The sequence below is a fragment of the Manacus candei genome, unplaced genomic scaffold, assembly GCF_025592945.1.
Source record: "Manacus candei isolate 608988 ecotype Guabito, Panama unplaced genomic scaffold, ASM2559294v1 h1tg000151l, whole genome shotgun sequence".
In the NCBI taxonomy this organism is placed as follows: Eukaryota; Metazoa; Chordata; class Aves; order Passeriformes; family Pipridae; genus Manacus; species Manacus candei.
In genome coordinates this window covers 1,713,705-1,740,967 of record NW_026138199.1, presented here as the reverse complement: position 1 = coordinate 1,740,967, position 27,263 = coordinate 1,713,705, and the positions used below count along the sequence as shown (strand labels likewise).

The 27,263-nt window shown below is 50.5% G+C and overlaps 1 protein-coding gene across 2 annotated transcripts in view; it reads left to right on the top strand.

The window, feature by feature from the left end:
* Positions 1-26,801, top strand: part of HIVEP3 (HIVEP zinc finger 3) — a 120,119-nt gene extending 93,318 nt beyond the window's left edge. Inside the window, exons 6-9 of one of the 2 annotated variants that reach the window (XM_051772229.1) lie at positions 3,393-3,568; positions 12,885-12,983; positions 20,563-21,617; positions 24,351-26,801. In XM_051772229.1, coding sequence (XP_051628189.1) covers positions 3,393-3,568; positions 12,885-12,983; positions 20,563-21,617; positions 24,351-25,142 — 2,122 coding nt within the window. In that variant the 3' untranslated portion in view covers positions 25,143-26,801. Of the gene's footprint in view, positions 1-3,392; positions 3,569-12,884; positions 12,984-20,562; positions 21,618-24,347 lie in introns of both variants that reach the window. The other variant, XM_051772228.1, reaches the window with a different exon arrangement.
* Positions 26,802-27,263: the final 462 nt, after the last annotated feature.

Genomic DNA, 27,263 nt, shown 5'->3' with positions numbered 1-27,263 from the left:
TGGATGTGGCTCAGAGCACTGAGAGGAAAAAAAAGAAGTGTTTGTGGCTAAACAGGATAGTCAGGTATTTGTAACAGCAGATATTGAGAACTAAACCTCCTAAGGCCTCAAAAGAAGAAATGCTTTGTGGCTTTGGGTTTCAACTAAGTTTTAGGGAAAGAGCTCAGACAAAGCTTTCTCCAGGTTCATGTTTTTCCATTGCTGGGTTTCTTGTGCCTCCTGCCAGTGATGGCCCATTTTGGGGCCCTCAGGTCTCTGAATCTGGTGCTGCTGGTGGTCATCCCATGGCTGTGCCAGTTCCTCCTGCTCTGGAAAGTGTTTGTGGTGGTTGAACAAAATTCAACAGAAAGCAGCAAATAACCTTTCAAAGATGCATCAAATACCTCAGTTTTTATCTTTTTCCATGTCTGTTTGAAAGAACTATTTCCTAAATTAGTCTCTGGGCTCATAATGGCCAGTTCCCCCCTCTGCCTCTCCGATCCTCTCGGTGTTAGATGGAGTGTGGCCCTGCAGGAGGTGTGAGGTGCTAATGATGGGATTGTGAATTCCACAGTGCTCAGGGAGAGGAGGCCAGATTTGCTGACACAAACTCCAGCCGTGGCTATTCCTGGGATCTGGTTACAGCAAACCTTATGGAGCAGGAAGAGCCTTTGTCCGGGGCAAATCCTCACACAGAGTGACCTGTCCCTGGTTTGTCTCTCTGATACAAATCATATGAGCACATGAGCAGAGGGACCAGCATCATACTGAAGAGTTATCTCCATAAACACTCTGCAGCCTTCAGTGCTGGCAGATGGCATCTGCAGCAGCATTCCCTGGCTGTGGCACTGTCACCTCTTGCTGTCTCCTGGTTTGGGTTGGGGTTCCTTTAGGTTACTTTCCTTTCCTATTTCTCTGCTCTCCCTACCTGTTGGACACTGTAGGAAGATACCTGTGCTGAAGGATGGCTCAGTCTCCCAGAGTGTCAGATAAGCTGCAGTGTCTAATTTCAGATTAAATCACATGTCCCCCTTTCTGCAGAGGAGCCAGCCCTGATTGCTTTAATGAGGCTGATGAAGGGACTGTTGGACACAAAGAGCTCGCTCAGAGATTTCCATGTGAGAGTGTAATTAGGGGTAGTGCAAGTACAAGGCTGATAAAGGAGCAATTTCATTTTTTAAATGGCCAGGTGATTGCCAGCACAATGACAGGGAGAAAGGAGGGCGAGAAGGAAACCTCAAATACAAATCGGAACAGAAGAGGAGAAATCAGGATTCCTGATTCCTTTTGCTCCTTTGCTGCTTGAACATTGAGTCACCAACTGAAAAAGGACCATGGGCCATCCCTAACAATTAGTTATGTGTGCCCTGGAATGGAGGTAACTGGGCATACTGGGCTGGAGGCTGGGAGACAGTGGGAGCTCTTCAGCCGTCAGCTCAGTCCCCTCTGGCCACATAATGAGAACCTTGGGATGAAGGGTTTTGATGTTGGGGTTTGGAGATTTTGTTGGGGTTGAGTTTGTTTTTGGAGGGTCGGGAATGGCATGGAGTAGATGGCATTGCTGTGGCTTCAATCACAAGAGATAAAATAGAGGATCTGGGCTGCCAGATGACCCTGGTTATGATCTAGAGAACTGCTGGTGCTGAAGGACAGAAACACAGACTGTTCCCTCACATGTTGGACACCGAGACCTGGTGGTGCTGGTGCTGGTACAAAGTGGGGCCCTCTAGACACCCATTTTCCTCTCTCTTCTCTAGTCTGTGTCCAAACCTGAGTCTGTGCCCTCATCACCTTCAGGAATGACCTACTCAGCATCTTCTGAGCATCCACTCCCATCTCTGCCACAGGGCTCAGGCGCCACTGGCAGGAGGGGAAGGGTTTGGTGCTGAGCTCACCCCTCCCAGGGGCCACCCAGGAAGATTAATCTGAGTTTCAGGTGTAGTGGGTCCCCCAAACACCCACGTGGAGCTGAGATTGCCTGGACTCTTCCTAAGCAATGAAACAATGTTCTGCCTGGGTGGGACATGAAGGGGTCCTTGTGACTTCCCTGCCTCTAAATCCACTCTTGCAGGTAACTGGGATGTATTTCCATGGATGCATCCTGTGCAAACCATGACATTCTCATCCCATCAGCTCAGGGCTGGATTAATGATCTTTGTGTATTTTTTAATCAGTTTTAAATTACTTTTTTTTTCTTCGTTATGAATACATAGGGGTTTAGGATTTATTCTGTATTCACTTATTTAAGTGCTCAGTCTATTCTAGTGCAGCTGTTTTTATTCAATTATTCTTCAGTCTGGCTGCTGTTTTCTCATCATTCTGGTTTGGAATAGGCTTTATTGGGAAGATACTAAGAGGTGACTGATGGTGTTGTCTGTCTTTGGATCCCCTATTAAGAGGCTTTAGAAGGCCTGACTTTCCAAGGTGGATGTTTGGAGATTTCTGAAGACCAGACTTAATTCCTACTGCATAGAAAAATGAGTTGCAAGAAGTACAGTGCTTCAAAAACGTGGCCTCTTGAAAATCTGAGGGGACCAATTTTGTGTTACCTTATTCTTCTTGTGCTGCAAGTACAGGAAATTGCAGACTTCATTTGCTGAGCAGCAGGAGACTAAATGACTCGTCTCAGTCTTAAGAGTATTTTTCAAACCCCCATCATGTTGCCTGGGCAAAAAAGAAGTGACTGTATAATGTGAGGGAAGGATGGATGACCAATGTCAGTCTCTTGGGTAAACCTAAGCCATGATGTTGTGCCAAAGATGAAAGAGCCTGGAGTCTGTGCTGGTTACATTTAGTGGTAGCACAATTTATTTATAAAAAAAATGGATGTTTTCTTCTCTCTGTGTCCATTCTGGGTGTCCCATCCTATCAGGAGTCTGGGCAGGGATCACAGCTTGAAGTGTGGCATCAGTGTCTTCTCAGGTGGCTTTTCTCTCGTCCCAGTGGGTGGGAAGGTTGGATCCCAGGAATTTTAGCTGGGATACAACCAGGTTGGATCCCAGGAGGTTCCTCAGGACTTTTCATGGTGCAGTGACAGACTGTGCATATTTGATGGGAGAGAGATGACTGAGGCAGCTGGGCTGGACTGGGACACACCTTCCCCAGGGCCCCCCGAGTGCCTCAGTTTGTGTTTGAGGATGGGCAAAACCAGGACATTTGGGTGACTGATCTCAGCCTTTGGGCTGTTTGCCTGCACACACAAGCAGATGCAGGACACAAGAACACATTCCAGACGAGGGAAAAAAAAGCTTTTGAAGATATTTTGTATTTAGCCTGATGGCCCAGAGCTCCCGAACGGTAACCGAGACCCGCGGTGGGGTCAGTGACGAGACCTGTGACTTCTTTGGAGGTGGGAATCTGCTTTTTCTTTTTTTTTTTTTTTTTGCCTTTATCATGACACCTGTTGCTCATAGGTACAAATCAAACGAAGAGTATGTGTATGTGCGAGGCCGTGGAAGAGGGAAGTATGTTTGTGAGGAGTGTGGAATTCGCTGCAAGAAACCCAGCATGCTGAAGAAACACATTCGCACGCACACAGACGTCAGGCCGTACGTCTGCAAGTACTGTAACTTTGCTTTTAAAACCAAAGGTAAGAGCTCATGGCTCCTCTGCTCTCACTTACGAGCCTTCCCGGGGGCACAGGGGAAGGGAAAGCCTTCCCAGGGGCTGGAAAACGCCAGGAGCTGGAGGGAGGGGGCCGAGGGAGCCTTGAACTGGCTGATGTTTTCCGAAGAGCCCTGCATTCCGGCTGCACGTCCCAGCCTGCGCCATCCTACTTGTGCTTCCTAAAGGGAATGAGCCTGAAACACAGGGTTTACACCCAAAACCACCCCAGAATGAGAGCAGGAGCTCCAGGCAAACATCCCTGATGGAGCACCTGGATACATCTTTGGGTGGCTTTTCATGCTGGTGCTCTCGAGATCTGTTGGCACTGCCCATCTTCATCCTCCTCAGTTGCATGTGGCTTCCACATTTTCTATATCATATCAGTAGGCTTTTTTTCTCCAAAGACCTCCATTCCAGGACATTAATTGCCATTAATTAGTCATTAATGATCCACAGCCTCACTGCCACTAGACATTCTTTGCGAGAGCCCTTTGTCATTGCCTCAGTGAGTGTGTGAGTGAACATTGTCAGGAACGTGCACAAACCAACAATCAGTGGGTAATGGGACTTTTCAGAAGTACCAGAGGTGCCCAGGTCCCTTTAAGTTACTGTAGGAGTCTGGTGCTGTGGGTTTGACCAGTGTCCCCTCCATCCTTGGTTGCAGCAAGTTTTGTAATAAAGGTGAGGAGTTGAGTTTCTTGATTATAGTTTGACGTAAATAATGAGCTCCAGGAGGGTTTGGACAATGCTCTGAGGGACAGGGTGGGATTGCTGGGGTGTCTGTGCAGGGCCAGGAGTTGGACTGGATGATCCCTGGGGGTCCTTCCAACTCAGGATATGCTAAAATGTCCATTGTCTGTAGCTCCATCATTGCAGGTCTCAGAAGGTGCCACAGCAGGGATAGTCAAAAACCGGTGTCGCCCAAGGGAGTGGCACAGTGGGGGTGTGGGCAGGAGGCACTGGGTGCTGCCTGGGCTGTGGCACATGTGCTGGCCCAGAAGGGACAGTGGAGGGCATGTCCCTGCTAGAGAAGAGACCCAGACACGGGTGGTGCCGTGTGGGCAGTGCCTGGAGCTTGGCTGGTAAAGCTGGGGGTGATCTCTGGGTAACAACGTGCTGGTTGTCACTGGGACTGTGGGGAAGTGAGACTGAATTCGAGGCCAGATTCTCATGCTGCAGGTCCCAGTGATGGTTCTTTCTCACCCTCCCAGCCTGGAGCTATTTCTGGTTCATTTTCTTCCTCCTCCCCTCTTGCTTTTCCTTTGTTCTGAGGTTTCCCTTTGAGAGGTGAATCCATTCAGCCTCTCCCTTCACTTCACCTCGCTTCCCACCATGCTTCTCTGAGGCTTTTGTTCAGGATGCTGTGATCAAACCATCCTTTTCACCATCTCTCTCTGGCTGCTTTGCTCTTCATCTCTGCTCCCTTGAAGCACAAGATCTGTCAGCACTGACTGTACCCACTGCAAACAGCCTCCAAGGGGCTTCCCTTCTCTGGCTTGGCATGGGGAAGGGAGCATGGAAATGCTTCCTTCAAAAAAAAACCAAACAAACCCAACAACCCCGTGTTGGGATTTGAATGGGAAAGTATCCATTTGCCTGTGGATGCATGGAATGGGCAGGACTTCCCTGGATCAGCGATTTCAGGATAAATAGATGCATGATGGTGACTTGGAATTGCATGAAAAGGGCTCTTTGTTGGGAGGGGGGGACTGTCAGAGCCTGGCTGTGTCCTGGGGGGTGTTGATACTCCCCAGAACTTGGGGAAAAAGACACAAGGACCTATGGAAGAGTTGCTGGAGAGTGAGAAAAACGTGTGTTGATAAAACCACCAGCTGCAGAACCAGTGCTGGTGGTGCTGGAGTGTGACCTGGAGGTGCAGGGGGTTTGCAGGACTGGATTTTGCACAGTCCAGAATGGGTTTGTTTGGGCCCTGATTCGTTGGGAGCCTCCTTTGGGGGGGTTGGGGTGGTTTTGCAACCACAGTTCGTTGCAGAATGGAGAAGCTGCAGCTTTTGTGCTGGGCTGCACTGGCAAAAATATGAGCTGAGTTGAAGCTTTTTTAGAAATCAGCTTTCCAAAGTTAATTTTAGCCTTCAGCATGAACTCCAGGGGGATCTCTGTGGAGCTGTCTTCATTTTGGCTGTGGTAGATCTCTCCAGCATGATCTAATGCTCTAAACTCTCAGCTAGGCTGGAAGCAGTTAATGTTTTTTATTCGTAATTTTAACGAGGATCTTTATCTGGTTAAAATGTACCTCACCCCCCACTCCAGAATATCCATATCTGTGTTCCAAGAACTGGGAAAACTTTTGCAGCAAAATATTTTTCCCTTTTCACTAATTGTCTGGTTTTTTGTGCCTTTCTGTCCCTGGAAGCAAAGCTGTTCCTTTGGGTTACTGAACTGCAGGGGAAATTTATTTTTTATTGTTATTTTGAAGCAAATCCATGAGGTTTTTGTTTTTGTGTGTGTGTGTGTGCTCATTTAGCTGATGGAAACAACAGTCTTGGAAATTTGCTTTGTAAAGATTTACTTGATTTTATGTCTCTGGACCAGGTATAAAGGTGCCTCTTTAATGAGGTGTCTCTGCCTCCACTGTGGAGCTCCCCGAAGAGGTTTGTGACCGTGGCCTCCAAGAGGTTGTTTAAAAGAGGTTAAGCAGCTTCTTCATTGTTTTCTTAGCAGGAAGGAAATGGAGAAAAAGCTGCAGTCTTACAGTTTTCCCTTTCAGGAAGGTCAGGGAGAGCTTTTTCCTCACCCAGCCTTCCCTGGTCCCTCCTTTCCAGCCCCTGGAGGGAAGCAGAGCCCCTTGGCCCTCCTGCCCTGGGGTGCCCTGGGGCCGTGGGGCAGTGTTGGCACATTAATGCCCCCCCTGTGCAGACATTCTCCTTCTCCACAGCTATTTTCTGTTCTAGTTCAGCCTCACATCAGCCTCTCACGTCCTGATGACTTCAGTTTCCCCCAAATCTCTGGCCACAGTGTGGGGAACAGGCTGTGCCAACGCTGCTGCCTTTGCTCGGGGGTCACCAGGGACAAGAAGCTTCATATTCATTTAAAAGGTGCTCGTGTGAAGGACATCAGTGCCTGTTGGCTGAAGAGACCCATTTGATAGTCTGGGCCACTCACAGTTTCCAGACACCAGACTTCTCCATGTCCTCAGCCACAGCCTTCCTTTAATAAATTAGTTTGCAGTTCCTTAAATCAGCCCCTGACAGGCAGGGAGGTTATTGAACAGGTTCATATATTAAAAGCATTACCCCCTCAGCCCTTAAAGGCAGGGCTGTGGCTGCACAGTGTGTTGTTGTTCCTGCTCCAGGAGACTCAGCTCCTGCTAAGCCTCCTCTGGAAAGTGCAGAGTGGGTCCAACTGGCTGAAGGCTCCTGGAGAATGAAGTGCTGGGAGAGCAGGGCAGAGGGAGAGGTGGATTTGCAAAATATCCCCATGTGCTGGGGCACTGATGGATGCATTTGCAAAATATCCCTGTGTGCTGAGGCCCTTCCTTAATGACTGAGAGGAGGGAAAGGCTCTGAGCATCCCTGTGGAGCCACTGCTGGGAGAAGGGTTTGGTCCCTCACAAACCTCCAGCAAGATGAGAACAAAATTATCCTCAGGAATTTGCTGTTCCCTTCCACAATGTGGTGTTCTGGGAACAGAAAATGACCCAATGGTCCAGACAGGAGATGAAACACTGTGAGCAAAAAGGTTCTTTAACCAGAGAAAGGTAAAAAAAAAAAAAAAGGAATGAGGGCTGGAAGTGAAGGACTGGTGAGTTCAGTGAAATATTAACTGTTATTTTGTCTAAATAGTGCTGCTGTTAAAGGCTCAGCGCAAGCCTTAATGGAAAATGTGCTAATTCCCAGGATTTTGGAACCTGCACACCCAGCCTGGGTACCCTTCTGGAAGAACAGTTTTGATAGGTTTGATCCAGAAGGTGACTCATATTTTATAGCCCATATCAATACAGGCAGGCCTGAAGTGCAAATTCTCTCTTTTAATCTTTATGTCAATAAGTATAAAAGATATTAATAAAAATATTTAAATTGAAATATTTTGCCCCATAAGTGACATAAATTAAAGCTTTCCTTCCCATAAAGTCTCACTTGAGGACATTATCTCCACACTGAGACCTAAATCCAGGCCTGTGCATTATTTAAATCCCACATAAAATCTGGTTCGAGGATCTGTCTGGGATGAAGAGCATTGGCCTGTGGCTGGTTCTCTCACAGTGAAATCATAACAGGCATGGAATGGTTTAGGTTGGAAGGGACCTTAAAGCTCATCTCATTCCACCCCCTCTATGGGCAGGGACACCTCCCACTAGCCCAGGTTGCTCCAACCTGGCCTTGGACACTTCCAGGGATCCAGGGGCAGCCACAGCTTCTCTGGGCAACCTGTGCCAGGGCCTCCCCACCCTCACACACAACAATTCCTTCCCAATATCCCATCTATCCCTGCCCTCTGGCACTGGGAAGCCATTCCCTGTGTGCTGTCCCTCCATCCCTTGTCCCCAGTCCCTCTCCAGCTCTCCTGGAGCCCCTTTAGGCCCTGCCAGGGGCTCTCAGCTCTCCCTGGAGCCTTCTCTTCTCCAGGGGAACCCCCCAGCTCTCCCAGCCTGTCCAAATGGGAGTTTGCTGCAGCTGTTGCTCTCCTTGCAAAGTATTTTAAAGGAGAAAAATGAAAATGCCTCAGCCCTGGGAGCTGTGCCCGTGTCCTGGTGCTGCCTCGATGCTCAGATCACACAGTTGGTCACTTGTTGGGTTTGTTTGGGGTTTTCTTGGTTTTGTTACTGAACTGATCAGATTTGATAGGAAAACTATAAAGCTTTGTGTATCCCCAACACAGACAGGATCATTTGTTCAGGAATCCTAATGTTTCCTTTCCCTACATTTTTCTTTAACTCTGCCACCTCTAAAATACAATAACGGATATTCCGAAAAATTAATTTCCCTCTTTAAATTGGACTGGGAGATCAGTTCTAGTCCCTATTAAGCTGCTTTAGGTGCTTTTGGAACACTGGAGTTTTGGCTTTCTCCAAACAACACAAGGATTTAAGCTGCTTGAAGTCCCAAATAAGACCTCACAGCATCAGAAGGGCTTAGGCAGTTGGAACACAGAGTTGTGGGCAGGCGTGGTGAGAGCTGTGCTGACACTGCCTGTGCTCCTCCAATGGCTGCAGAGGCCTCCCAGCCTCCCCCCATTCCTGACATTATTTAAATATAGCCAGTTTATTCCAAATCTGGGAATTCTGTGGTGAACAATCCTTAGTGAGACCCATTTACCTGCTCAGGGTTCAGTGTAAGTTCTCTGCTGCCTAAATGCAGCTTCTCTGCCTCGTAGTTTCTCTCCCGCTTTTTCCAATCTGTTTTTTCCAGGGTTTTCAAGGAAGAGATGCTGTGTGGTTTTCGGGTTTTTCTATTATTATTTTTTAAGTTGGGAGCCAAAACTCTGGAAGGCAACAAGTCTTTCCTGGTAGGATTCATATCCAACTTTTACTTCGGCAAAGTGGTGTTGATTTTCCTGGAAATCTGCCGAAGGACTTCAGTGTTTAATCCTGCCAGCATTAATTAAGGGGTCTAAAAAAACACAAACTAGAGGAAGAGCTCTGATAAGATAAATATCCTTGTCCTCCAAATTGCTCCCAGGATGATAGCTCATGGTGGAAAGGAGCCTCCAGCTTTTAACTTCCTTAGACTGTTGCACAGGGGTCAGATGAGAATCCCTCCTGCTGAATCTCCCTTCCCTGAAAGGATTCCAGCATCCCTCTGTTTTGTTGGGATTTCTCTTGGTGTGCTGGGATGGGCAGGGGGAGATTTGCACCCAGAGCTTTGCAGGGTGATCTCGTTCATCAGTGTTGGGTGAACAAATGAGGACGAAGGAAGAGAGAAAGCAGAAAAAAAGGAGAAGTGGAAGGAAAGCAACACTTGCAGTGGTTGGTGCTTTGGTGTTTGGCCAAAGGAGGGTGAGGGAAGAGAGAAAGCAGAAAAAAAGTAGAGGAGGAAGGAAAGCAACTTTTGCAATGAGTTGGTGCTTTGGTGTTTGGCACGAACTCGTTGGCACGGGGGTTGGCACTGCCTGTGCTGTGGCTCCAGCTCCCCCTGAGCCTCTGGGGCAGGAAGGGCAGCAGCCAAGGGATGCCTTGCACAAGGACAGCTGCCTCCAGGGAAGGCAGAGGAAAAGGGAAGTGACACTGGTGGCTTCTGGCAGCGTTTGGGAACCCAAAGTGCTGCTCAGGAGGGAGCTGGGGCTCAGCAGAGGGCAGGGAGTGGAGGGCAGGGGTGAGATCTCATCCTGCCTTGCTCCTGCAGCAGCAAGGGAGAGTGAGAGGGATGGGAAGGCACTGGGGCTGAGGGAGCAGGAGGGACCTTTGTGTCCCAGCAGCCTTTGAGAAGCTGAGGGGGCCACGGTGGCCACTAAGGCCCACTGAGAATTTTATTTCCCCTACCCTTTATTTTTCTCTCTATTCCAACTACTTTCCCCTCTTGGATAAATGTTCCCCTTTGTTCAGCATTTCCCTTGGCTGTAAGTGGGGTTAATTACCGTCTAATTAACCTGCCTGTCATTTGGGAGGTGGAATTAGAGAGGTGCCCACGAGTTTTCCCATCCCCTTGGCCCCTGTAGTGCAGGGGGGCTGCAGTCCTGCCCCAGACACTGCCTTCAGCAGCCCCCTCCCCTCAGGAATTAATGTTATCCCCTCAGGAATCAATGTAATCCCCTCCTGGTGCAGCCAAAGCCAGGGGGATGGAGAACAGGGAATTCCTGAGCTTGTCTGGGGGCTGTGGCAGCACCAAAATTCCTGGTGAGTGCCCCCTCCCCACTCATCCCACTGTGGCATCACAGCTGAGCTCAGGGGTGCCACAGAGCAGAACCAACGACCCCCTGGTCCCAGCAGGGTTTCCTTGGGCTGATTTTCTGCCTCTTGTCCCTGCAGGGGCTCCAGGCAGGGCTTTGCTGGGGCTGGGCAGAGCTGGGTCCCTCTGCCAGCCAGGCTGGCAGGGCTCTGATGGACAGGCAGCAGCAGCAGGGCTTGATTTCAACACTTTGACTCAGTTTGTATTTTTGCAAGTCAGATCCAACATTAAATTCCAGTTCCATGAGGCCACGATTTGGACTTGTTGGAGACTTTTCATTGGGACAGTTTTTCATGTTCAGACAACGGTGATTCACTGGAACCACGAGAACATCTCTTGTCTCACTGGGTGTCTTTGGGTCCACAACAAAACCCCTGGTCCAAGGTGGAGAAAGAGGGGTTTGGGGTTGATCTGGAGTAAGGACCTGAGCCAAGCTGGCCTCCTCCTCCCACCTGAGTGTCCTCACTGTGGGGCTGAGGGTATTTCAGCTGAAAAAATAATAAATCTCTCTTACTGGAGCTGGTTTGCTGCATTTAAATTATTAAATATCCCTTGAATCCACATCCAGGTTGGGTGCCAGATACACAAGGATATATAGTCAGCCTTTGTCTCTCCTGGTCTTTCCTGTTGGAGCTGCTCCATTTTGGATAAAATGGGCCAAATAAATAATTCATGGGCTGAAGAGAAAGTGAGTTAGGTGGTTATGGGACTCTTCTGAGATGTGAGGGCGTCACAGGTAATTCTCTGCTCCAGTGAACAGCTGATTATTTATTTCTGCTGTCCAGAGCAGCAGAGCAGAGGTTGTAGAGGCCCTCTGTGCTCCACCAGCTCAGGGACCTGGGGGCTCTGTGGGTTGCAGGACACCAGCTGAGGGAGCTCAGCCTGCAGGGAACCTTGCAATAAAGTCAGAGAATTCACTTTTTCCTCTTTTTTTTTTTTTTTTTTTTTTTTTTTTTTTAATTTTGGAGAGAAAAACAAGCCTGGTGTTCCTTCCTCCCCTCCAAGTCAGCTCCCAAGAGGGCTGATGGCAAATCCTGGGAATAGGGAGTGCTCAGCCAGCTCCTGGGCTGGGCTGGGGAATTAAACAGCCCTTGGTGGAACTTCAACAGAGCCCAGGTTTCTTCTCATCCTCCTCAGCCCATAAATCCCATCCCTGGAAGTGTCCAAGGCCAGGTTGGACAGGGCTTGGAGCAACCTGGGCTAGTGGAAGGTGTCCCTACCCATGGCAGGGGGTGGGACTGGATGGGCTTTAAGGTCCCTTCCACCCCAAACCATTTATGATGGATTATACATATACATTTATAAATATATTTATATAAAAATATATAATTATGAATATATATTTATATGTATATAAAATATATATATTTGTAAATATATTTATATATATATATATATTTATAATAGGTGGAGACAACAGGTAAAATGGGACCTTTTTCTTTATTTCTTTATTTCTCCTACCCTTTGTTTTTCTCTCTGTTCCACCTACTTTTCCCCCTTGGACAAATGCTCCCCTTTGTTCAGCATTTCCCTTGGCTGTAAGTGGGGTTAATAACTGTCTAATTGACCTGGGAGGTGGGAGGTGGAATTAGAGAGGTGCTCCCTGAGGATGCTCTCCAGTTTTCCCGTCCCCCTGGCCCAGAGCAGGGACCAGTGTCCCCCACAGCCCCTCCTCCCCTTCCCAGGGGCTGCTCTTCCCACCCTGGCCCCAAGAAAACCTCATTTTCTCAGTGCTGGCAGACCCCATGTCCCAGAGGGTATCCAGGACTCCTCAGCACTTTTCCCTGGCACTTTGGTTCGTGCCAGAGCCCCTGAGCCATCCTGCTGGGGGAAAAGAGGGTTTAGATGTTTTTTTCCTTGTTGCTGTCAACTCAACCCCTCCTTTTATTGTAGAATCATGACATTGTTAAGGTTGGAAAAGCCCTCTAAGATCACTGAGTCCAACCTACCCCAGCACTGCCAAGGCTAAACCCTGTCCCCAAGTGCCACATCTACAGGTGTTTTGAACCAGGGTAGAGCCAACCCTGTGGTGCTGAGGAGCTTCTCCCCTCCAGGTGTGCTGGGATGAGCTGGGAGGTGATGCTACATTGAGGTGTTTCTCTGCCCTACTTTCCTACCATTTTTCCTTTGCTGCACCATCACAGCTGAGAGCAACCCAGGACTTCTCTTCCCCCCCAAGCCCAAAACTGTGTCCCGACAGCTTTTTCAGGTTGCACAACACCTGAAAGGTCACACGACCCTTCCAGCACCTCCTCTTGCACCCCAGTGCAGCAGCAAAGGGATAAAGGGAGGACTTGGCCTTGTGTCACAGGGTATTTGTCAAGGCCAGTGGCCTGGGGACAGTCAGGGGTCTTTGTCTGGCTCAGAGTCACAGTTTTGACTTGTAACTGAGGAAAAAAAAAAACTAAAAAAAAAGCCATATTTGACCAAAATCTGTTTTCTGCTTCTTTTCAGGGAATCTGACTAAACACATGAAGTCAAAGGCCCACAGCAAAAAATGTCAGGAGATGGGCGTGTTGGTATCTTCACTGGTGGATCTGGAAGCCGAAGAAGGTAAAATCCTTCACATTATAAACATTATAAATGTTATAAACGTGCTGTGGATGCTGAGAGAGGGCAGGAGCTCCATGGATCATCCTTCCAAAGATGTGCAGAGGTTTTATTCAGCCCAGGCTCCTTCCAGCAGCCAGGGGAATTTCTCTGTGTGTGGGTTTTGGGGCCATCCCGGGGGGTTGCACCAGTGGGACAGGCTGGGGGTTGTGTGTTAGAGGTGAACATAGTGGTGGTGCTGGTTAATGGTTGGACATGGTGATCTTGGAGGTCTTTTCCAGCTTTAATGATTCTGTGACTCTGCCTGAAGTATTTTGGCTGCAGACAGAGCACAGGGGTGGGTGGGCAGCACCCTGAACATGGCCCAGCACTGTGGGTGGGCTCTGTGCATCAGAATAAATAGTGAACTTGTGGCATGAGAAGGTGTTTTGGGGTGTCTGTAGCAGGGAACTGAGGAGCCTGACTGCTCTGGAAGAGCCCAGGTCTCTCCTGGATGTGGAGGGAGTCTCGAAGCAGCAAAATGGGACCCCCCCAAGAATGCATTTCCTGAGGCTGTGAACCCCCACTTTGGTGCTGCAAGCACAGTTTGATGGGTGGAGGAGAAAAACCAGCCCTGGCACCCCAGATTAGGGTCTGGCAGCCCATTTTACTGGAGCCAAGGTGGTGAGAGTGAGTGTGGGGGTGACCCTTCAGCCCATGGCCCCTGCAGGCAGTGGGGATGTTCCTGCAGAGGGGATGGACACCAGCACTGCAGGAATATCAGGGATCAGGTGATGCTCTTCTCCTGAAAGGGCCTTCAGAGAAGGACTTTTCCACCAGGATCATCTTCTAGGGACCTGTCCAACTTACTGTATGTGGCTGATGCCAGGCTGCTCCAAATTCCCAGTGCAAACCTGGGCTGCATCTGGAGGCACTGGGGATCCCAGGGACATCACAGGGGGAACCTGCTTCCCTCATCCCTTACTCTCATGTGTCCGTGGGCAGGATGAAGGTGAATCATGCAGGTCAGAAACTATCTGGAAGATTTCTCAGTGGGGAAAGAGCCAGGAAAACCAAAATAACATGGGGCTCTGACATTTAGTGGCATCATTCTGAGTGCTTTACGAGAGGATACATTTCCCCTGACTCACCTGCTTCCTTCTTTCATCTCCTTCTGCACAAACACACACACAGAGTCTGTCCAGGGCTCTGTAGATTCAGGAGTGAGTCTGTTCTTGGAGAAGGACTCTCTTATCTGCTCATTTCCCCCCTGGTTTAAGGTGTGTGCAACTGCATTTCCCTGCAGTCCTCCCAAGGAGTAAATCTCCTTCTGAGACAACCACTCCTGTCTCCATCAGAGAAGCTGAGGAAGATCTCCCAGCTGGGAGCTGAAGAAACACAGGGCAGTCTCAGGTGTACCTGGCAGTTTGTGCCAGGAAAGGCTCTTTAACCCAAACGACTGGAGGCTGGGAAGGGTCAGGCTGTGGGTCCCCAGGGAGCAGCTGGATGTTCTGATTGTTGCTATTCTGTGTCCTTCAGCAAGACCCTGAGTGTTCAGGGGTCAGAGGAATGATGGGGATGAAGCTTTAGGGGCAGAAGAGCTCAAGTCCCCATGAAATTTGGGTCTTTTGCATTCAGCAGGCCATTCACATTTATAGGAAACATTGCAGAGCTTGAGAGGGGGAAAGGCTCTGGGAGCACAGGTGATACTTTTCTGCTGAAAGGGCCTTCAGAGAAGGACTTTTCCACCAGGATCATCTTCTAGGGACTTATCCAACTTGCTGTATGTGGCTGATCCCAGGCTGCTCCAAATTCCCAGTGCAAACCTGGGCTGCATCTGGAGGCACTGGTGCCTGGGCAGAGCCCACACCACTGTCTGTGTCCCAGGGAATTTATTCCTGGGTGAAACCCTCGGTGCCACAGAGCAGGGGGGTGTTCCTGTTTGTGTTGCATGACCACGACACCACTGCCCCTTCCTGGCTGCCACCCAGCAGTCCCAGGGTGAAAGCAGCCCTTTTGGGTGACTTCAGCAGCTTTTTCCCTGTTTCACCCCCTGTCTCACCCCAGACAAGTTTGATCCCCCCATCCCTGGTCCTCATTCTGCCCCAGCACATGAGGGTTTGCTGACAAGGGGTTAAAATGAACTCCATCAACCACAGGGTGCCAGGGTTATTTTTGTAAAGTGAACATCAGCTGAGCCAGCCCTGGAGTGGGAGCCAGGGAATGTGGACTGGGCAGGAACAACAAACACTGCTTATCACCCCACTCCCCTGCTGGGGGCAGGTCCATCCCAGACCTTATTGGGAACAGGGCTGTTCCTGGGATGTGGGCAGTGTCACACACTCCTCCTCCACAGGTGATTAAAAATCACTCAGTGTTCCCCTGCAGGACAGGGTTGGTTCTGCTGCAGCTGCAGCTCCTTGTGCTGGGGTGGTGCCAGGATGTCACTGTGCCCACCAGGCATTGCCCACTGGCACCTCCAAGGTGCTTTATGGCTGAATTTTTGGATATTAAAGCTTAGAAATGCTGCCCCTGCCGTGCTGAACCCTTGGGGGATCTCCACGTTGGTTAGTGAAGTGCTGGGGATGTTTGCAGGCACTGGCACACCATCATCTCAACTGCAGGAGCAACCAACAGCCAGCCCTCTGTGGCTCAGCCCATCAACCACACTGCCAAAAGGTGCTGAGCACAGTTTGGGACTGAGTATTCCTGCCCAGGGGGCTGGATGGGGCTGCTCCAGGCTGGGGGAACAGAGAACAAGCTGAGGGGGCTGTGGGGCTTTGGCACTGCCCTGTCCTGGGTCAGATGGGACTGTCCTTGACCTGAACTGACCATGGCTCAGCAGAGATGAGCTCAGCTGGTTGGATCCTGGGGCTGAAAACACCCAGGGTGTGGTTTGATCCCATATGGGCCATTCACTGAAGGGCTGGACTCTGACCCTTGTGGGTCCCTTCCAACTCAGAACATTCTGTGATTCTCTATACAACCTGAGAAGTGCCTCTGGTTACCAGTCCCAAAGCCCAGGGATCCCCAGGGCAGTGCTCCCCTCCCCTTTCAGGTTTGGCTTCTGGCTCAGCCCCACTGTGGTCACCTGGGACATCAGGGACCGAGGACAAAGGAGAAAGGAAGAACCAGCACTGCCAGCCCCCTTTGTCCCCCTGCCCAGTGCCTTTCCTGGTGCCCAGGGATGGACCAAGGGCTCTCCCAGGCCATGCAGAATAAATATCCAGCCAAGGCTGAGGATGTCTGACCTGGCTGACTCCACCTCAAGGGGTGGCTTTCTTCCTTTTAAATCTTCCTGAGCTCTTGGCTCTTCTCCAGCTCTTCAGAACAACCTTTCCACCAGGCAGAGCTGTGCTGGGCTTTGCTGTGCCCTTTCCAAAGCAGGACATGGCCAAAAGCAAACCCCGTGGGGGTTTCTGCAGGAGCCATCCCAAGGGAGAAGTGTTGGTGTGGTGGGAGCAGTGGGAGAGGGAGGCTGTTCCCATGTGGGATTGCTGGAAAAATCTTTCAGCCCAGGAGCTCACTTTAAATAATTAATTTGCTGATTATCTCCAGAAATCTCTCCCTGCTCTTACACCACGTGATGCTTCTGCAGGTCACTAAAGTCATGGAGATGCTCCAGGGCTGGAGCCCCTCTGCTCTGGAGCCAGGCTGGGAGAGCTGGGGGGGTTCCCCTGGAGCAGAGAAGGCTCCAGGGAGAGCTGAGAGCCCCTGGCAGGGCCTAAAGGGGCTCCAGGAGAGCTGGAGAGGGACTGGGGACAAGGGATGGAGGGACAGGACACAGGGAATGGCTTCCCACTGCCAGAGGGCAGGGATAGATGGGAAGGAATTGTTGGCTGTGAGGGTGGGGAGGTCCTGGCACAGGTTGCCCAGGGAAGCTGTGGCTGTCCCTGGATCCCTGGAAGTGTCCAAGGCCAGGTTGGAGGGGGCTTGGAGCAACCTGGGCTAGTGGGAGGTGTCCCTACCCATGGCAGGGGTGGAATGAGATGAGCTTTAAGATCCCTTCCAACCCAAACCATTCCTGAGTCTATAATCAAAGCTGGTTGGGAAGAAAGTGCCTCTGAAATATTGGTTGCATAATTCTAGAAGAACAACTGTTATTTTAAACCTTTCCATTATAGAACTAATGAATCACATTAATTGAGTGTCACTGCTGAAAACCTGAAAATCCAACATCCTATTTGTGCTCCATGGAGTTGGAGCTCTGAGGACATCAGGGCTCCCTTCAGCAGGCCAGGGGACTGTTTTCCTTTGTGATTCCAGAGGCATTCACCCCCGGGTCACACAGGGTTAATGCCCTGGGTGAGTGTTGTGAAAATCCCGTGGGTGTGAAAGCCCTGCCAGGCTCAGGAAAAGGGAGGTCTGGGAGGGGATGAGGCTGAGCTGCTCCCAGCCTTTGACCTCATGGATAGAGAAGGTCTAAAAAGCCCCAGGAAGGTCCTTGGGCATCCCCAGGTCAGCTGGGAGAGCACTCAGGCAGCAGGATGGGACCATCAGCTGGGGCACCTGGTGTTGGCCACCAGGAAATCCTTGACCCCCCAGTGTTTGAGGTTGGACAGTGCTGAGCCCCCCTGGCTGCAGAGGGTTCCTGGAAGGGACTCCCCTCCCCATGTTGCTGTTGGCTGTGAGGCTGCTCCTGGAATGCCTTGTGCTGTCTGGAATTTATTGCATTATGCAAGAAATCCGTGTAATTTTAGAATTACAAAAAAAAAAAACAAAACACAGTCCCCATTTCCTCCCATGGAGGCAGATCCCTGGTGTTTGTGTAAAGGGGATGGGCTGCCAGGCAGGAATGCAGGAAGGTGCACTGGGGAAGGTGTGGGATCAGGGCATGTTTCCTTGCTCCCCTCCCAGCTGCTTTTTTACCTGGTTAAAGCCAACACTGGACTTCTACTGAAAATTGAAATTCTGCTCCACGAGCAAGGAGGCCCATTGCTCACAAATGTCAAGTAAACACTAACTAAGGCAGCCAAGAAGATGGTCAGAAAATGGGATTTTGTACTGTAATGATTGGGGCTATTTGGATGGATGAGAAAATAACATAAAAATGGCAGAAAGGTGCATGAGAAATCAGAGCTCACAGCTGTGTCACACCCCTTGTTCCCAGAGTGGGGGGTTGCAAGGAGTAACCACAGTGTCCTCTCTCTTCTTTGCAAAGAGGCTCAGAACCAGAAATTAAAGGACTATTTTAATTAAATAATAAAAAAAGGACTAGAATTTCCACGTGACACAAAGCAGAGCAGGAAGGTTGCTGTGCTTTCCTTTGGGGAGCAGCAGTTCCTAAAACTCCCTGGATTATTTTAAACTGGGGTTATATTTCACTTGATTGTTTTTATTTCTATTTAAGGGGCCGAAGAAAGCAAGGGGTGTTACTATAAAAGGAGATTGGAGTATAATTCCTCACTCCTGCCTTGGTTTTGCTACCAGTTGGGTGGAATAACCTCAGAATAAATAGTGACATGAAATGGAAATGAAATGGAGTCAAACCCTCAGCCAAAGCCATCAACAGGACACATTCTCACTAGTTCCCTCTCTCTTCCTTCCTCCATCCCTCCCTCCCTCTCTGTCTTCTCCTGACCTGCCCCTTCTCTCCTCATGAGCTCAGCAGATGGATCTGGGTTGCCAGAAGCCCGGACTGAGGTCTGAGCTCTGTTCCTGCCTGCTGGAATCATGTCAGGAGGCCAAGGCAGATTCCCTTGGGGCTGTCCCAGGACTCACTGAACCTGTCCCGTGGTGGCAAATGCAAACTGGCCTCATGTTGCCCTCCCTGCAGACTCCTGCCCTTGGCCAGTGCCCATCCCTGGTGTGACTGGGGCCAAAATCTGAGCCCACCCAGGGCAAGGCTCTCTGAGGGTGAGGCACTGTCTGTCCCAACCCCTCGAGATGTCAAACCCCAACAGCACAATCAGGGGCTGGCTCATGGCTCTGACAGGGAAGCACATTCCTTTGCCAAGCCAGAAATATGCAGGGCTCACCCTGCAGCTGGGAGAGCTGCTTGTTTGGAATAATGTTTGTTCTGAGCTCAGTTCCTTGGGGAGTTTGCAAACAGTCCTGCAGTGGACCCTGGGCCCAGCACCCCCCTCACTGTGCAGGGCTTTGCAGTGCAGGCTGGGCTGTCCATGGAGAGCTGGTCCTTCCCTCCACGCTGGCAGAGTTCTGGCTTTATGGACCAGTTAACAGAGATTTGGGAATGGGATGGGAAGCAAATGAGAAGCTCCTTTCCATCTCAGTTTTCAGGCTGACTCTTGGATGGATAATCAGCCATGGGAAAATGCCTGTCACTGGTCATGCCAAATACTTCATGAGCATTTAGTAAGGCCCTGGTATTCCAAATAAACAAAATTAGATGTTTTATTCATGGCTCAGAGAGAGTTCTTGCTGTGTGACTGTGTCCCCTCTGCAACCACCTGCCAGGTGAGGTCCAGCCTCAGCATCAGCTCCAGTTCATGTCCCCTCTGCAAACCAGCTCCCAGGTGACCTCAGGATCAGCTCCCCTTGCTGTCCCCTCGGGCTGGTCCTGCTGCCAGATGGCAGCAGAGGGGAACCAGTGTCCCCGGCCGAGCTGCTGGGGACAGGGCCAGCAGTGCTGCAGTTGGCTGCACACCGGTGCCAGGGCAGCACCCAGGATTCCAGAGCCAGCTGTGTCCCCGCAGCTCTGCCCCATCCTCGGGGTGCTCGGCGCGGGCAGGGCTCGGTGAACTGGTGATTATCGGCCCCTCCGGAGCGGGGGGGCTCGCAGGCTCCTGCCAGAGCAGTTCCTGGAGCTGCAGTGACATCCAGTGGCTGCTCCCGACGGGCCCGTCGGGGCTGAGCTGCCCTTTGCCGGGATCGCTGCACATCTGGGAACAGCAGCTTTGTGTCTGTGCAGAGCAGAGCAGGGGGGAGCCGGCAGGGACCTGCCCGGGAGCTGGTGCTGAGCTCAGAAGGCTCCTGCTGGCCCTCAGAGCAGGAGAGAGATGCTGTGTTTTTACCTGCAGAAGTATTTACAATCCTTCGGAATTTGCTTTCTGTATCTCCCTCACTGTTTACAAGCCCTGGTTTACAAAGTATCCCCGTGCAAGGCCTTCCACACACAGACCCCAAACCCTCTGCCACGAAGGAGTATCTGTATCACAGCTGGAATTTACCCAGTCGAGGGAAAACCCACAGAGGGTCTGTCAACCCTATTGTTTGATTTTTAGTAAAAGCCCTGTCTTGTTAATGTTTTAACTGTCAGGAAATCCAGGCAGGAAAAGGCCCAGCACATGGAGGAGGGGAACTTTGACATGTTTTTGAAGACACCATTGCAACAAATACTCATAAAATCCCCACTCAAGGTGACAGTGCTGCCATTTCCATCATCTCTTAAGGGCTTTTTTCTGTTTATGTTGACAGAGCAATGGCTGGAATTGAAATTGGGGTAGAGCAGGAGGTCCCAGTGGTGGGATTCACTGGGGTCTACTGGGAATATTGGGAGTGGAGTTGGCACAGAGGGCAGGACTGATCAGGTCTAGAAAAGAGCCAGGTCCTCTCTCTTCTTGTGCCCTTAGAACTCGTGAGCAGGTTTAGCACAGCCTCTGTGTGTGTGTTTGACACTGTTTTGTGTTTTCCATGCCCCCAGGAACCAGTGAAGACCTATTCCAGGACTCTGAGGGGCGGGAGGGATCCGAGCCAGTTGAGGAACACCAGTTTTCAGACCTCGAGGAATCTGACGATGATGATGACAATGAGGATGAGGAGGATGAGGAGGAAGAGGAGAGCCAAGATGAGCCCCCTCTGAAGTTGCCTGAAGGCACACACACCACCCTCCTGCTGCACTCTTCAGGTGGCTCTCCATCTTCTCAAGAGGAAGGCACTGAAACAGCATCATCCTTAGCCCCAGACGCCGTTTCCAGCACCCAAAAAGCAGGTGAAGGCCAGCAGGCCTCGTCCTCAGGGCTGGAAACCAAGTGGTCAGCAGACAGCAGTGACATTGCTGTGTGCCACAGCTTCTTGAGTCTCCACAGACCAGCTTTGACCTCCACCGAACAATTGTCTTCTGCTGGCAGAGAGTCCGTCACCAGGCCACAGATGTCCTTGGCCATGGACCTGTCACCCTCCAAGGACACCTCCCCCAGGAGAAGGTGGTCTCCCAGCCAGGACTCTGGCAGAGGGGGCAGCAGACCAATGATGGCGAGGAAGCACTTGTTAACCAAAAACGAAACGTCCCCCAAGAGGTTCTCCCCCACTGCAGAACTGTCCTCTCTGAGGTGCCTGTCCCCGGGGAGGGGGCTGTCTCCTTGCCAGAGGGTCTCTCCCAGGAGAGAGGCATCTCCTCTCAGATGTGTGTCACCAAGGCTTGAGCTGTCACCCAGCAGGCATCTGTCCCCCAGGAGAGAGCTGTCCCCGCGAGCACAGCTCCCCCCAGAAGGAGAGGTCTCCTCTGGGAGACACTCCTCACCCAGCACAGACGTGTCATCCGTCAGATACTTATCCCTGAAGAAAGTCCTGTCTCCAGGCTCCCTGGAGTCGCCCAGGTACCCATTCCCAGGGAAAGAGGACTTGCCTGGCACGAGCAAATCAGCAGCAGATGACAAAGTTCCAAGCTCATATCAAGCCCAGCACGGGATATTATCTTCAATGCCTCTACCTCACAGGTTCTTTGGCAAAAACATACAGCTCTACGAGTCCAAGCTGGTAAGTTCAGTCCCCTCCTGCCTCCTAAACCCCACAGTAGGTTCTCTGCTGTGGCCTTTAAGGAAGGTTGTCATGCCAAGGGCACGATGGCTCTGTGACCAATGTCACAGAAAAGGGACAGTGGGCAGCAGTGGGCTTTGCACCCATTTGGGTCCTGCCCTGAGAAGGGTCCTGCCCTTCTCAGTTGAAGAGAAATAAAGTTGTCCCTTCTCCAAGGGGTTATCTCCACCCCTGCCCCAACCTGTGTCCTGCTGAGACAAGCAGCAAGGACAAACACTTGATGACCAATTGTCACTAAGAGCCTTTTTGTTCCTGGGAATTCCAAACCCCTCTCAGATCTCCCCAGCCAGGGTGAAGCTGTGACAGTTCTTCACTGGGCAGTGACCTGAACCAGGTCTGAAACAGCCCTTGGTGCCTCCTGGGCTGTGTTAGACCTCTGGTAGAGGAACTGCTGAGAAATGTTTGTTTGGACATCTCTGATTCCGTCTCGCTTCTCTCTTCAGCACAGAGAAGTGTTTCCCAGTGGGCCCAGAAAACTATTGAATGTTTCTGCTGGACCTACCAAACCCCCTGGGTAAAGGGCAGTGGCACGTTCCTCCCACTGCTCCAGTGGGTTAATGTCTGGTGTGGTGGAACGTTTCCCATTCCTCTGGAGTGCCTGGCTCTGCTGTAATTTGTGCTGGTGAACATGAGCTGCTCTGCTGTGACACTGGTGTGAGGAGAGACTCCACCCTTAGGGGTGCACTGGGAAGAGGGAGGCCTTTACACAGCCCCTGGAGAACCTGCCATGGCAGATGCTGGCCCAGGTCCTCTCCAGAGCAGCCACACTGCCTTCCATGTCCATGCTGATGTTCTCGTGGTGCTGCCTTCCTTCTGCTTCCCACTACCAGTCTTTGTCTCACCTTCTCAGAGACTGACCTTTCCTTTAGGTCCACACCTTTGCTTCCTTTAATGCTATTTCCCTTTCCTGTCAATTAACTCCTTGGGGGAATCTCAGGGCTCTGGAAACCCCCATCCTTGCGCTCCGAAGCATCTCTGTCAGGACAACTGCCCATCACCACTACTTGGAGCAACTCCCCTGAGCTTCCACATCCACAGCAGGAGATAATAAGCCCCTGATTTTCTGCCCATTCTCACCTTTCAACTTCTTCTCAAACACCTTTTTACTCCATGTTCCTGCTCCTTTCATGCTCCCAGAGCCACTGCTGTTGCTTTGCTCGTGTGTCTCCAAAGCAACAAAAATGACCTGAATGGAAAAATTCCCATTTCTCAACAACAGCAGAGTTTTCACTGCAAAATTACATTCCTGGTGAGGCTACAAGAGACAGAGAGACCAGAGGGGGGTTTCTCAGATCCTAAACAGAGCTCGAAGATGATCTTAGCTTAGTTTCAGTGTTTCTGTCCAGTCCCACCACGACCATCTCTCTTCCCTCTGGCCCTTGCAGAAGGCAGTTCCTCCTTCTGGTGGCTGTTGCACCATTAAGATCATTTGTTTGGGGGTTCCCAGCATCCCTACAGTGATTTGGCCAAGACTTCATGTGGATAAGTGACATTTAGCAAGTGTTTGGGCTGACTAAGTACCCACCACCTTCGGTGGCTCTTGCTTTGTCTCCTTTCTACCCTCTTTTGCTGCTTTCCTCTGTCACCTCTTCATAGAGATCCAGCTCACAGGGTCAGGAGATTGTTCTCCATAATCCTACAAAGAAATGAAGTGGATCCTCACATTTTGTCACTAACCCCATCTCAGTGGAAAGTTGATTTCAGTTTCTGTTGCTTCCCCTTCTTGGGAGTCCTATGGAGGGGTTTAGTTATGACCTCATCACTAATTAATCCCTTTCTGTTTAGCCCCATATCTCTCCATGATGTACATTAGGAAACTATGGGAAGCACCGAGAGAGAAAGAGGAAAAGGTAAAATTGTAGGGCCTTAACCCTTGGTTTCTAGAGCAAATCTCACCCATGAGGGTGGTGGTGGGACCACACTGGGTGTGCTTTGGTCAAACCAGAGTTAGTGATGCCTCTCACTCGGTCTGAAGCATCCTTGCAATGAGCAGCTGGGAGGGTGCAATCCTGCTGTAAGAAAGTACAGTAAAAAATAAATAACATTATTCTGGGCTCTCAGGAACCCAGGGCTGAGAAAGGGCTGAAAGGGCCCCAAAGCAGCTCTGATGGCAGCAACCACTGCCCTCCTCTGCTGGGCTTTCAGAGGCAGCTCTGAGAGTAGGACAAGGGGTGATGGTTTTAAACTGAAAGAGGGGACATTCAGACTAGATACAAGGAAGACATTTTTTACCAGGAGAGTGAGGAGGCCCTGGCACAGGTTGCCCAGAGAGGCAGTATGTGACCCATCCCTGGAACATTCAAGACCAGGCTGGACAGGGCTTGGAGCAACCTGGTCTAGTGGAAGGTGTCCCTGCATGGCAGGAAGGTTGGACTAGATGACCCTTAATGGTCCCCTCCAGCCCAAACCATTCCTGATTTTATAACGATCCAAGCCTAAGCCAAAGCCCTGGATCTGTGCCCCAGCAGACCACGGCACATTTGTAGCCAGAAGGCAAACGCTGTGGGTTGTGTTGCTCCTTTCCTTAAAGGTTTGGATCTCCACATCATCCGTGGTCGATTGATTAGAATGAAACGCTGAGCCCGATCCTCGTAGCGAGCGTTAGTGGTGCTGAAGGTGTAACTCGTTCCCTGCACTGATCCAGCTCTTTCTCTTCCCTCTCTGGCACAGAAGATCGAGCCCCGAAGCCCACCACGCTCCCCTGGCCCCACCCAGCCCGTCTGCTCCCGGCCCCTGCAGGCACCGCACGACCTCCACGCGCCGGGCCGAGGGGAGGAGAACATCTTCAGCCACCTCCCGCTGCACTCGCAGCAGCTCACCAGGACCCCCTACCCCATGATCCCCATCGGGGGCATCCAGATGGTCCAGGCCAGGCCCAGCTCCCACCCCAGCCTGGTGCCCAGCTCCGTGGTGTCCCTCCAAGCCGGGTACTTCGCCTCTGGAAGCGGAGCCGTGGCGGAGTTCGGCCGGGCTCCCAAGGGGGATGAGGAGCCGCAGATCCCAGCGGCGCCCGCGTCCCCGGCTGCCAAGGTTTCCAAGTACACGCTGTCCCCGGAGCTGAGTGGGGGCTATTTGGAGGAGAAAATGAGGACTAGTGAGCTTCAGCAGCAGCCAGAGCAGGAGGAACACAGGGTACCAGCGCTGGCTGAGCCCAGCCCGGAGGAGCGGGCGGGCCCGGCCAGCCCCAGCACACCCCACGAGCACTGTCCAAAGCCTCCGACGAGCGGGGAGGAAGAACCCCCCAAAAAAACGGGCAAGAAGCAATCTGGCAGCTCGAGCACTTCTGTTGAGTCACCCTGCACTTTCATCTCAGATGCCCCCCCGTGTGACAGCAGCCCCGGCTGCCCCCCCGAGCCCCCGGCCGGGCACCAAGGGGGCACCCCCGGGAAGAGCAGCCCCCACCCAGAGCACGCAGCTTTAGGTCAAACTCAAACACAGGTGGATGAAAACGCGGGAAGTACTTAAACCTCCATCTGTTCCACCTTTAGGCTTCCTCTGTAAAATCAACAGACATTTTCAACACTATTTCCTTTAGTATAATCACCGATAAGAAGCACTCTAGTGAATGACCAAACCCATGGAAAAGTCCTGGTTTTCTTTGTCCCAGTCTGGTATTATCTCCACATGTATGCAGTTACTTGTGCCTTTTTCTATACCTTTTGTTGCTTGAAATGTACAAAACTGTTTGAGGCTGTGAATATTTTTTTAGAGTTTTTTGGAAAGGGGGTTTGTTAGACCTTTGTCTTTTTTGCCATTTAGGTGTGTGTAATTCTGGGCCTGAGAGAGATGCAGAAAGGAAAGAGTTAAGCATTTTAAGAGGAAGAAGATGCACTGAAAACAAACAAAAAAAAAACAGAAAAAACTTTTTTTTATATTGATTAAATGATTAAAAAAAAAAAAAAAAGAAAAAACCCCAAACCCTTGCTCCTGTGTACAGAAGTTTATGATTCGTATTTATTACATGCTTTATTTAATTCTTGCAAAGTGCTTGGTATTTTTTTTTTTCTTGCATCCCTCTGGTTGCCTATGGTTGTGCTTTAAACAGTTGAAACTGCTTTACATTTGAAAAAAAAAACGTGTTTACCCTGAACTTGTACGTGAAAGTAGCACTTCCTCGAGCAGGGGAGGGGCGTTCGAAGGGAGAGGAACGGTCCCTCGGTCCCTCGAGAGAGAAAAGCCGAACACGAGCAGCCCTCCCTCCCTCCCGCAGGACCCAGCAAAGCACTTTTCTAAAAAAAAGGGACAGAAAAAAAAACAAAAAAAAAGGTTCAAAGATTGAACTGCGAGAACATAGGAATGTATGGAATGTAGCCCCAGGGCCAGGATCGGTGTCTCTCGCTGGACCAGCCGGCCCCTGCTCGCTTTAATCCTTCCATCCCGCCCGGCAGAGCTGAGCCTGAGCCCCGGCCTGGCTGGGCCTCAGAGCCCTCTGGGAACACCTCCCTCGCTTCAAAAGGGGAACAAAACTCAGCCTTGCAACCGTTTTTTCCTCTGTCATTTTCTGGTCACAGACAAAGCCCCTCCATCCCATCCCATCCCATCCCAAGCCCGGCCCTGGCTGGTTTGGCTCCGAGGAGCTCTGGGGATGCAGGAGCGGTTCGGGCTCTGCTCCTTTGCACGTGTCGGGGCTGGAACTCACCAGTGACTCTGTGTCTCATTGTCCCCTCCTTTCTTTCTTTCAGCAGAACGTCCCCAGTGCAGCCCTTGTGCCGATGGGCCCGTCCTGGGGTGTTCTGGGAGCTCAGACATGGTGATGCTCAATGGTTAATGCTTGCACCCAGCTTGTTCTGCATGCACAGCAACTTCTGCCAGAGCAGACTTTTAAGGATCCCTAGCAGAGCAAAGGCCTCTACTGCCAAGAGATACCAAATCCAGAGTGACCCCACAGAGCCATTCCCCTCTGGCACATTAATTCTCTTTTTAAAACACAAATATCCAAGAGTTTGCCCCAGCAAACAGCAGGTTCTTTACTACTTCAGAGGGTTTTCTGGTCTATGGAATCTGTACAAACCTCTTTTTTTTTATTATTTTTATTTTAACATTTAAAAAAAAGGAAAAAAAAAAAGATATAAATATTTAACCAGTGGACCAGTTCTTTCTTCTTTCAGAGCTGTTCCAGTTTATCGGGTACGTAATACACTTTTTAAAAAAAAATAAAAATAAAAAAAAAAAATAAAAGGAATCAAATAAAACCCTGAATGAGAACACATTTCCTTGCCAGACTTGATGAGCTATGAACTGTTCCCGTCTCACGGGCAAAGAATAGACATTTTTTTAATAATCTTCTGTTATTCTTTTTTTATTTTTTTTTTCTCTTCTTGTAAAGGGAATTAAGTACAAAAGGAGATATCATGGAAATAACATTAAGGTTGTGACACTGACCCAAACAACATCCAGAACCCATTTATACCCTAATTAGCACTTTTATCAAGTTTCCCTTTTTCCCATTTCCCCTTTTTTGGCCCCAAGCCTGGAAGCTGGTCCTGCTTTCAGATCTTTTTCAGATGCCGTGGCAGGAGCAGGGGCTGGAGCTCAGTTCAGCTCTCAGGCTTTAAGTGTGTGTTTAATATCAGGATGACTGGGAGA